This window comes from Giraffa tippelskirchi, chromosome 1, assembly GCF_054371585.1.
Source record: "Giraffa tippelskirchi isolate mGirTip1 chromosome 1, T2T-mGirTip1v1.2.pri, whole genome shotgun sequence".
NCBI lineage: Eukaryota > Metazoa > Chordata > Mammalia > Artiodactyla > Giraffidae > Giraffa > Giraffa tippelskirchi.
The window spans coordinates 164,944,049-164,955,883 of record NC_137275.1 but is presented as its reverse complement, the minus strand read 5'-3'; the positions used below and the strand labels follow the sequence as shown (position 1 = coordinate 164,955,883).

Below are 11,835 nucleotides of genomic sequence, written 5' to 3'. Positions count from 1 at the left end.
GCAACATCCTGATGGGAATGGTGTACAAAATTTCTTTGCTAGGAAGTTATAAACAAAGCTATGTTTCCGTTCAAATGGTTATAACTAAGAGAAATTTGGACCATTAATATGTATGAAGAAAGTTCTACTGCTCTGCTCTCTATATCTTTTCTTCGGGAGCCTAGCTATGAACACAATCAACTGAACCAGTTGATATATCAATGATATATCTATTAAGCTTCCGTTGTGTAAGGCATCTGCTTGAAGGAAGGGACCTTCTTTCTTGCATAGAGGGTGCATGAGAGAGATCTTCTCACCAACTGGCAGATGAAACAAAATGGGTTTTCCCATTCTAGTTGTAATTTGGGTTGTATTAATAGTTGACAGAATTTATCCTATCTGTTAAGCTTCCTTAAGTTTATGAGCTGTAAAATTCAAGAGATCACAATATTCTTTTGCATTTCCTTTGCAATAAAGATCTCTCTGTTTTCTTATTTCTATCAATAAGCTTCTTGATGGTTACCTTATGTAAATTCTTTCTGTCTGAGTTAGCTCTCATATTTTACTGAGCTTCCCATCCTGTGTTCAGCTAGAGGTTTAGGGTGTTGACCTTAAAGCCTCAATGTAGAACTTTATTCACATATTCTCTCTCTTTGGACTATTCTCAGGGAATCTAAGAATTAAACAACAAGCAAACTCCCTATGTGGCCATGATTCCGAGAGACAGAAAACTGAAAAGAAGTGAAGGATATAACTCACACTTGCCTGGGAACAGGATGTGAGGGTGGGGCTTTCAGCTTGAACGGAAGAAAAACAATGCATCATCAGTTGAAAATAATTAAACAGAAATTCACTAACCCACTCCAGTGACTGGAAATTGCAGAAAGAGTCTACTGTACCTTGGTAGGCATGGGCTTCTTAAAGGTGATTTCAGCTTGCATCCAAACGCCCCTTGGGGACTCCAGCACAGACCAGATCTTGTCTTGAACCACATGGTTCTCTTCAAAGATATAAACTGCTAGGGTGTCACTCATTTTTAAAAATCCATAGATGGCATAATAAAAACGCAAACAATACTGCAGGTTTCCTGGCAGGGAGGGACCGTAGAGCCTTCCAATGTAGCCAGGCTGTGATGTAGACTTTGTGTTGGCTAGTAAGAAATACCCTGTGAATAGGACAAAACTTTCAGTGCATCAGCAATGAAAAACCTAAATAACTCAGCCCAGATCATCAAGTGGGAAAATTTGGTTAAAGTAGTGGAATTTGCCAGAAGAGACTATTCTATAGGCTTTAAGTGATAGCATTTAACAATGTCTGTGGCTTAGGTGATAGAAAATATCTGTGTGACTCTTTTGCTAATAAACCTCCAATTTTAAGGTAACTTCATAAACCAGTATAGATTTCCAACCGCATATGCTCAGGTTTTAGCCATCAATCAGGATTTACACTTTTTTTTTTGGCCATGCCATGTGGCTTACAGGATCTTAGTTCCTTAATCAGGGATTGAACCCTAGCCCTCAGCAGTAAAAAAAAAACAAAAAAACAAAACGTGGAGTCCTAACCACCAGACTGCCAGGGAATTCCATAACCTTTCATGAAACAAAAAGGGTGAAATCATCTTGTGGTTCTCCACTTTTTGGACAAAGATTTGACAACTAGACTGAGTAGTACTGGGTCACAGGGAACACAAGGCCCAGAGCAGATTTTCCTATTATCTCTGCAATGACCAGTGGAGTGGGGGAGGTTGCAGGGTCTGGCAGTCCTTGAGGGATGAAGGGTAGGGGTGGTTTATGTATCCAGGCAGAGCTGACTCTCTTGGTCATATGTTAAACTGGATCCTAAAAAGCAGGTTTTTAATCAGATAGACCCTCTCAGGTACTGAATATCTGATTTTCCCCTGTTTCTTTTAAATAACATGAAAAAATAGGGTCAAGAACCTTCCCTACCACCTGCTCTACCACCCCCATGGTAAACTTAAAACAGGTCCCTGTGTCTTACAAAGATGGGGCAGAAAGAAAAATCCTAATACCTTACCTTTTTTTTCCTTTCCTTTTTCTGGGCCTCCTCCATCAATTCTCTTTTGGGAGCAGTCTTTCGTATACAGTTTAGTTTTATTTAATCTGGCAAAAGCTTCTTTGGTGATTTTATGAGTGTTGTTACGGACTGAATTATGTCCTCCCCCCACCCCAATTCATATGCTGGAGCTTTAACCCCCAATGTGACCATATTTGGTGATGGGGCATTTAAGGAGGCAATTTAAGGTTAAATGAGGTTACAAAATCGAGGCTTTAACACCTATGCAACTGGTGTCCTTATAAGAAGAGGAAGAAACAACACCTCTCTCTCTCCCCACCCCACCCCACCCCCATCCCCCCCTGTGCCCACACAGAGGAAAGGCCATATGAGGACGCAGTGAGAAGGTGCCTTGTCCAAGTCAGGAAGCAATGTCTCAGCAGAAACCAACCCCAGTGGTGCCTTGATTGTGGACTCCCCAGCCTCCATAACTGTGAGAAAATAAACTGTTGTTTAAGTCACCTAGTCTGTGGTATTTTGTTATGGAAGGCTGAGCAGACTAACACAGGTAGCCATACACCAGCCAGGGCAATCTTTTTTAAGTCTAAATTTAATCCTTCACTGCTCTACTTAAGACCTATCAATAGCTTCTCATTTTCTTTGTAGTAAAATCCCAGTTGCTTACTCTGGCCTGCCACATCTATGGTCTATCTCCCTTTCTAACTTCATTTTACTTTACTTTCCTCACAATGGTGCAGCCACACTAACCTAATTCCTGGCAGTGTCTGGCTCTTTCCAAACTCCAGGCCCTCACAGATGCTGTTCCCTCTGCCTGGGTTGCTCCCATTCTTCCAGCTAAAACCCACTTCTCTGAATCTCCAACCAAAAGGAGGTTCTTTCCTTTATTCTCTCTCAGCTCACTCTTTCTTTCTTTCACAGCACACACCACAATTTGTAATCATGAGTCTATCTGTGTATATGTTTGTTGTGTTTCTCTTAACCACTGAAATAATGGTCAGCCAGTGAGGGTGGGATACATACCTGATTTGTTCATTATCGTATCCCCCAGGGGTTAGGCTGGCCAAGGTCAGAATAGGTTTTTATTTTGTAATTCTTTAAGTTTTGCAACCTCTAAGCAAAGAATACAAAATTACAAGTATAAAATTGCAAGGGCCTGGTGAAAGTGAGGGGCCCTGAAACAAGCTTCATCAGCTTTCTGGTAAGTCACCCCCATACCCAGCATATAAATATTAATTAGATAGTAACCCTTTGAGAAAAAGCCCTTTCCCTCAGTCTCTACTGGAGTGGACTTCACAAGGGCTGTCTTGATGGCGATAGATAATCCTTACACAAGGGGAGCTCGCACTGATTTCCAAGAGCTTCCTGTAGGCCCATCCATCAAGTGCCCACCCAACATTTCCCAACAGCTGTGATAGTTTTATGTCCCACTATGTATTATTTACTGCAATAAAACACATATACTGCAAACTTTAGCATTTTAACCATTTTAAAGAGTACAATTCAGTGGCATTTAGTACTTTCACAATGGCTGTGCAGCCACTATTATGCACTTCCAGAATATTTTCATTACCTCGAAAGGAAATTCTATACCCATTGAATAGTCACTTCCCAGCCCTCTCCCTAGCCCCTGGCAACCACTAATCTGCTTTCCGTTTCTATGGATTTGCCTATTCTGGATGTCTCATGTAATTGGAACCTAATAGGTTTTTAAAGGTACTTCTCTATCTAAAGTGAATTTCCAAAGGTTTGACTACTTAATTAACTGGTAAATACATCTGCTAGCACAGCATCTTGAATTCCAGTTTTGAAAAACGGTCAAACCCAAGATTACCTATTGTCTTTGCTTCTTTGCAGCTGTCCCCACACCCACCCCCTTCTTTCAAGCTGGTGTCTTGGTAAGAACTACTAGGAAATGGAGCATGAATACTAACCCCCAACCCCACCCCCACCATGACATCCCACGCAACAGACTGATTTACCTAGGCCTGAAGTGTGGTCTCCTGCCTGATACATGTTTGGTTTTACTTTCACTCGGGTCCAGCCTGGACCTTCTTTGTCTTGATAAAAGTTGCAGAGGTCTTCCTCAAAATTGCAGCTTGCTTCTAGGACACTAAAAGGACGCTCTGAGCAAAGGAGAATCAAAGTTAAAGTAGGCCAAACCCAAGGATCTCAAAGGATGACAATTGATTGACAAATATGTACACATTTGCACTAGGGGAGCTTGGAGAAGCAACATACAACAAAAATATTTTTACCCTAATGGCATGCTGACAGGTTAGCATCAAACCCACATTTCAGCATGACAGGAAAATTGTTCTTTTCCTCCCTAAAGGGGTAGAAAGAAGGAGCTCTGTTCACATTCTCTACAAAAAACCCAAAGTACCAGACTTCAAAAGAAATTTCCTTTCCTGATGTAAAGACTGAGAGCATTTATTCACATTCTTCTTCACAATTCAAATTTCACTCATACAAAATTAAAAAGAAAAAGTAAGGATTTTATAGAATTCTTAATTTCTTTCTGACAGATATGTAGAAATAATATTTTCCAGAAATAATTTTCCTGTGTTGATCAATCTCTATGTCAGAAGCACAGCGACTGTCTATTTATAATTGACGTTAGTAGCAGGAGCTAATTTGCTGGAAGAGAATCATTACTCAGGATAAATCACATTGTTCAAATACCAATTCTGTTACCGGTTCTGCTTTTATTTTGGCTTTTGCTGAGTTCTGGTGTCATTTACTCTGGTCTATAAACATCACCTCATCCCAGATTACCTGAAGGAAATGGAACATAAAAGGTTCCTGCTCTTTCAAAAATAACGTGGTCCTGGCAACAAGTAAATGTAAACCTCACTGTTCATATTGCCCACCGAGTCTAGAGGGAATGAGACTGCAGCAGTCTGGGACACACTCACTGTAGCCAAGTATAATCTTTTTCTGCATGCTGACATATACTGGCTTAACCTTTTAGGGCCAGAGACAGCACTGTTTTGAATAAGCAGAAAATTATCTCTGGACTCAGTGGTCAAGAATTCGCCTGCAATGCAGGAAATGCAGGAGGCAATGAAGAAGGAATTCATAGGGCCTGGACTCCATCTTAGGCCTGTTCGTGCTGATCATGTTTGGCCACCTCTCTAATGGACTCTGAACTCTGTGCTTGGTGCCTGTGGAAATGACAATAGAAGGATAAGACCCCCTCCGGACAGGTCATAAATTTTTATCTGTAACCTCAGGCTTATTGATTATTGACTGTTTGGAATGTAACCTCAGGCTTATTGATTATTGACTGTTTGAACACATAACACATGAATGATGGGGTTATTGTGATTGTATTTACCTTTCCTTTGTTTATGTAAGTCACAAGGAAATTGGGTGGTGGGTTCAGACACGTACACATGGGGTACAAAAGATTTTCACAAATGCTGGTCGGGGTCCTTGGCTAAGAGGATACTCTGCCTTGGGCCTGCCGGTGTAATAAACTGCACTTCACTATCTGCATCGCCCTTCTGAGTGAGCTTGTTTCCCGGAACGCGTGGCTATAACAGCAAGGGTCTGATCCCTGGTCCAGAAAGATCCCCTGAAGGAGGGAACGGCAAACTAATCTAGTATTCTTGCCAGGAAAATTTCATGGACAGAGGAGCCTGACAGGCTACAGTCCATTGGGTCACAAAAGTGTTGGACACGACTGAGTGACTAAGCACACAACCTTTTAGGGCCAGAGACAGCACTGTTCTGAGTAAGTGGAAAATTATCTCTAGAGAAACCCTTGAGTTCTAGGTATGGGAATCTGATGAAACAGAGAGCTGTGTAGAGACAAAGACTCACTATTCTCTCAATTTGTCAATATTCAAAGCAAGAAAACATTCCAGTGGTCTGAGGAGCTGGCCTAGCTAAGTGGATGAAAGACACATGACAACCAAATGCTACAAGGGATCCAAGACTCCATCTTGGTCTAGGAAAACAAACAGCTATAGAAGACTTTATTGGGGCAATTGGTGAAATTAACATATGGACTATAGATTAATTGATAATATTGTATCAGTGTTAAGTTTCCTGAATTTTATAATTATTCCATAGCATGTTGGAGAATGTCTCTGGTTTTAGAAAATACCTAATGAAGTATTTAATGGTAAAAGGACATAATATCTATAACCTGTTCTTAAATGGTTGATAAAGCAAATGTAGATTTGGCAAAATTTACATTAGTAGATCTGGGTGAAGAGTATATGGGAGTTCCTTATCATAATCTTGGAAACTGTGTCAGAGTTTAAAATGACACAAAAGTAAAGAGTTTTAAAAATGCTAAATTAAAAAGAAAAGTAAGTGACTAACCACAATACAAAAAAAGAATAGGAAGAAAATGTTCTTACATAACTGGAATCTGATCATATCTGAGACAATATGCCTTAGCAACTGTACCAGGAGAGGCCCCTGAAGAGCCAGATAGAAGGAAAGGAAGAGAATTTTCAGCGCTCTAAGACTGGTGGCAACCCACTGCTCTGCCTGACTCTGTCAGCATCAAGTTGAATCTTGAAGCTGTGAAGATAAAGTCATGAAGATACACATTTGAAAATGATTATGATAACATACAAGCAAGGATCCTTTGACATCCCCCTACAGAGATTCGAGCCCATGGGAAACCCCATAATGGTCTTCAGTCTTAGTCACCCCTCTGCCATTTGGTAATGAAAAAGCAGATGGAAATTCAGACCTACAGAGAGCCATTCAGCTCAGAAAATAGGGCAGCACTCCCAAAAGCCATGGATAAAGAGAGTGGAAGGTCAGTGACATTGTTCATCAGGAATATATCCCAAGGAATATCTACCTGGGCATCCAAAAAATATCCATAACCCATTTCCTAGGTGTGTAGGAGGAGGTGAGAGGTGGCAGTAAAACTTGTAAGTAAGCAAAGCTCTGTTGTCTCCATAGTGACAAACTGAGTCACACAGAGAAGATTTTTCTGAGGACACAATTATTTTCTTTTGCTAAACACTTAGTTCTAGCAGTGGATTTGTTGGGGTTCCTGAGACAGTCTGAAAAAAGAAAACCTCAAAAGCATAACTCAAAACCTAAATCTTTTTCAACTAGAATGCTTATTCTAGCATGAGACACTATCTAATTCCTGAAGATGGGGGCCAAGGGCTTATGTATGACCTAAAGTGAGATCCCCAGAGACATGGGGTGAATGAAAAGCCTTTGCTTCAGGCTTGTTTCAGAAGTGTGTGTCAAGTGGCGATTGAATTTGAGGAGTGTTAATAACATATCTGAAGCATAGGAAGGAATCAGAGGAAATTGGAAGCTTCTGAGCATCAGTTGATCACCCCGTCCCATCAAAAAAAAAATAGTTCTCTTTGAGCATCACAATGTACCATTTAGTTAATTACTTGATTTCCAATGTTTGAACTTTTTAGATTCAGGAGGCTCTGAAGATAAACTAATCTGATAGAGGGTATTGCCGTTTGAGAAGAATGGTTGGGAATATTTCTCATCTTTTCCTCTGCTTCATGGAGTTCATAGAGATGAACTCAGTATCAGTCCTTGAGATCTAAGAGGCTTATCAGCCCTTGTAGTGCTAGAGAGACTTTGGGTGTGGTATTCTTTAGACTGTTAAGACTTGCGCAGTAGCTCTTATTTTAGCGCAGGCCAGCCTGAAAGCAGGCTGGGACAGCTCAAAGCTGGCAAGGGAATACGGTGAGTGGGACCTAGCACCAGACTAAGGAATCATGACAGAGCAGGGCTGGGCCACTGATCAGGCTGTGGAGATGCTTGAAGGCCTCTGAGTTAAGCAAGACTGTGATACCTGCAGCTGTAGCCTAGGCAACAACTGGAGCCACATTTCCAAACCAGACAAGAGGTCTAGGCAGTGTGTTGTTGGTGAATGGTCAGTTTTGGAACTTAGGCCCACACAGACATCCTTTTAGAGGTATATCTGTTAGTGTCAGTATCCTCCCAGAGCCTGGCCTGGGTGTGGCGTGAATCCAAGGCCAGAGATGAAGCTAGGTCTGCATATGGCAGAGACTGGAGGTCTCTGTTTGGTAGTTGGGCATTAAGGCAGGATTTCCAGAAGTGAGAAGTGAGTAGAATCACCTGTTAGGTATTCAAGGACTTGTAGATTAAAAGGAAAGCTTATTCCTGTGGTCTAGGTTCTAGGCTAAATGTGGTGGATGGAGAGTTTTCAGATGGGAGAGGCCTGGAAAGGGAAGGGCTGTTACTCAAGCTGGGAGGGATGGGGTAAGGTCTCACCGTCCTCCGTAAGCATCCTGGGGAAATATCTGGGGGGATGACAAGCAGCTGGTGCTTAATACCTGTGACTCTGAGATAGGTCTCAGGTCTGGGAAACTGGATTAATCTAAGAGCAACCAGATGGTGGGAACAAGATGCTTCATATGTTGAAGTAATTCCTGTCTCAACCTACTAGGGAGATGAGGGAAGAAAACATCAGATCCAGCTGGGAAAAGCAGTGACAATAAGTCTGGAGGTAACCAAGATAAAGAAAAAAATGTTGGTACCTATTATGAAACAGAAGGACATAAACTATTTGTGAAATGTAAAAGGAAGTATGAAAACTAGAGGGCTCAGCTTCTAAGATGCAGAATCTGGCCCACAGGTGCTTAATGAAGGGCATAAAGCAGGCTCCAGCTTACACATTCATCAAGACAGTGCCCTTTGCTGGTTCTCTATAGTTTCAATCTGACTCCCTGTTCTCTAGGGAATGAATGGGAGCATTTTGAAAATTAAGTAAATAATATTAGGTCTCACGAAAGCATTTTCTGTGTGCCATACTCTTCTAAGGCTGTCACGGACATTATTAAATCATCAATCTTCCTGACAATTCTATGAAACAGTTTCTTCCGTCCTTGTCCCATAAACGTGAAAACAGTCTCAGAGACGTTAGGTAACAAGCTGAAGGTCACACAGCTTGTAAATGGCAGAGTAGGGATGTGAGTCCAAAGTCCTGGTTCTTAAGCACAATATTTTGATCATGCAGTTAAACCATTTAAAGCAAAGCTGGTGTACTAGGAAATTCTGAAGACCAATAGGGAACCTTGGTAACTATATAAAAATGTGAATCCCTGGTAGTCCCTATGGAGAAAAGGTCTTTATCCGGGCTGGATTTCATAGACTAAGGGGTCACCATCTCTCTTAACAAATGGTCCTTATTTTGCTGGAATCTTTCTTTTCTTTTCATCAGTCAGTAGAAAAGAGTTCACATATATTCTGTATCTTTTTTAATAGGAAAATGTTTCTAAATGTTACTTCTATGGTGGTTCAGTAGATTCTATCTCCTTCCAGCTGCCACTTCACTCCACCTGCTATCCAGTATAGATTTTAAATAAATACCTCTTCTTCTATATGCATAACTTGGAATATTTTTAAAAGTTCAATGTAAATGTCCAGTGACTGAGAAGAGAAACTTTCTAAAAATAATTTTAAAGAGGTTGTAAAACTATTATTAACATCACTGAAACATTAACTGATGAAATTAGGGAGCAATCATATTTAGAGAAGTAAAACCACTTTAGTTTCTGTGTTCTGCCAAATTTAGACACTCTTAATTTTTGATTACTGTTAGGATTAAATCATCTTAATTAGAGCATATAAATATGTAAATCAAGTCTGTTCTGTTTCACTAGTTTTGTTTTTTTAAATTAGAATTAGTAAAAACTAATATTTGATTTCAGTTAATTAATAAGTTTCTATGTAATCTGGAGGTAACAATTTAGCTTGAGTGGAAAATATTCTAAGCTCCTTTTCTTATAGAATATATTCGAAAGTGGGGGCACTCTCCATCCCCCTTCTAGTGTCTATGTCAAGCTTTCTCTGTCCCTTTTTATCCTTTAATAAAACTCTGCTTCACAAAAACTCTTGAATGATCAAGCCTGGTCCCTGGTCCTAAAGGTAAATCTTCTTCTTTGGAGATCAAGAATCCGATACCATTCACCATAAACTATCATCTTAGGGGCTTGTCTGGGATCTTCAGGACAAGCTTTCAGCTTTTTAACATCCTCATCAATTGAAGGCTTCCCATGGTGGGTTTCTCTACTTCAAGGAAAGGACTTTCTTCAACTCTGCGAATACCTTCACCAACAGCAATCGTATGTGACACCTCTTCTTGATCTGATGACATCGAACAATCCTAAGATGGACTGATGTAACTATGGACATAATATGAATTTGTGACAGTTTTGCCTCATAAAATCCAGAGGAAGTAATGGTATGCAACTTTTGAGGCTGGGTCATAAAAGGTGCTACAGCTTCCTCCTGGTTCTCTTGGAACATGGCTTCGCTGGAAGTTAGCCACCAATGAAGTAGTCTGACAACCCTGAGACCACCTTGCTGGAGAGATCATGTGTAAGCAGTTCAGGAGACAGACCTAACTGAGCTCCCAGACAACTGCCAGCAGCAACTGCCAGTCACGTTTATGAGTCGGCACCAAAACACACTTTTCATGGTTTTTTAATCTTTTCTGAAGAAAAGGCCTTTTGATTAGGAAGGAAAAAGGAAATTTTACGGAAAGCTGTGAGGATGTAATAGAAGAGGTTGAGAAGGCTGCACAGGAAGGAGGCTGGTAGGAAGGAGGCTGAGCAGGAAGGAGGCTGGCAATTCCAGAATGCCTTGGTGGAAGGAACTGCTCAACTATCTCCCCCTAAGGTTTCTTCCATCTCTGGGTCATGCCAGACAAAATTAAAAGTCCTGAAGAGAGTTTGGTTGGCCCCAGCTTGAGGCATCTGACAGCTCTTTGGTTGATGCAGTGTGATCAGATTTGCAAAGATGTAAAATTTACCAAGACCCGTGGTTGGTATAGGTGAGTAGAAACAGGTATTCTCACGTGTGACTGTTGCAAGTAAGTTGTCTTGGCTTTTTCTGGAGGCTGATAGTACCCTAAGATACACACACACACACACACACACACACACACACACACACACACACACACACACATACACATACACACACACACATACACATACACACATATATTCTTAAGGACATACTCTTCAATCAAGACATTTCACAATGTAGAATTTTTCTAAGAGAAAAAAAATTTAGTTAATTGAGTGATGATATAGATAATTGGTTATTTTATTATTGCTTGGAATAGCAACATTTGTTGTTGTTGTTCAGTCGCTAAGCTAAGTCATGGCCGACTCTTTGCAACCCATGGACTGCAGCATGTCAGGTTACTCTGTCCCCAACTATCTCTTGGAGTTTGTTCAAATTCATGTTCATTGAATCAGTAATTCTATCCAACCATATCATCCTCTGTCATCCCCTTCTCCTCCTGCCTCCAATCTTTCCCAGCATCAGGGTCTTTTCCAGTAAGTCTACTCTTCACATCAAGTGGCCCAAGTTTTGGAGCTTCAGCTTCAGCATCAGTCCTTCCAATAAATATTTGGGGTTGACTTCCTTTAGGATTGACTATTTTGATTTCCTTGCAGCCCAAGGGACTCTCAAGAGTCTCCTCCAGCACCACAATTCAACAGCATCAAGTCTTTGGCTCTCAGCCTTCTTTATGGTCCAACTTTCATATCCATACGTGAGTACTGGAAAAAAACCATAGCTTTGACTATACAGACCTTTGCCAGCAAAGATATATCTCTGCTTTTTAATATGCTGTCTGGGTTTGTCATTGCTTTTCTTCTGAGGAGCAAGCATCTTTTAATTTCATGGCTGCAATCATCATCTGCAGTGATTTTGGAGCCCAAGAAAACAAAATCTGTCTCTGCTTCCACTTTTTCCCCCTCTGTTTCCCTGAAATGATGGGACAGGTTGCCATGATCTTAGCTTTTTTAATGTTGAGTTTCAACCCAGCTTTTTCAC

The 11,835-nt window shown here is 40.8% G+C and overlaps 1 protein-coding gene across 4 annotated transcripts in view; it reads right to left on the bottom strand.

Annotated features, from left to right (window-relative positions):
- The window catches only part of MAMDC2 (MAM domain containing 2), a 161,945-nt gene that overhangs the window by 48,085 nt on the left and 102,025 nt on the right, over window positions 1-11,835 (bottom strand). For all 4 annotated transcript variants that reach the window (XR_014057814.1, XM_081504376.1, XM_081504392.1 and 1 more), the window contains 2 exons: window positions 3,993-4,136; window positions 879-1,144 (listed from right to left, as the gene is read on the bottom strand). Coding sequence is in view for 3 of the 4 variants with exons in the window: in XM_081504376.1 (XP_081360502.1) it covers window positions 879-1,144; window positions 3,993-4,136 (410 nt within the window). In the remaining variant the exon portion in view is untranslated. The remainder of the gene's footprint in view (window positions 1-878; window positions 1,145-3,992; window positions 4,137-11,835) is intronic.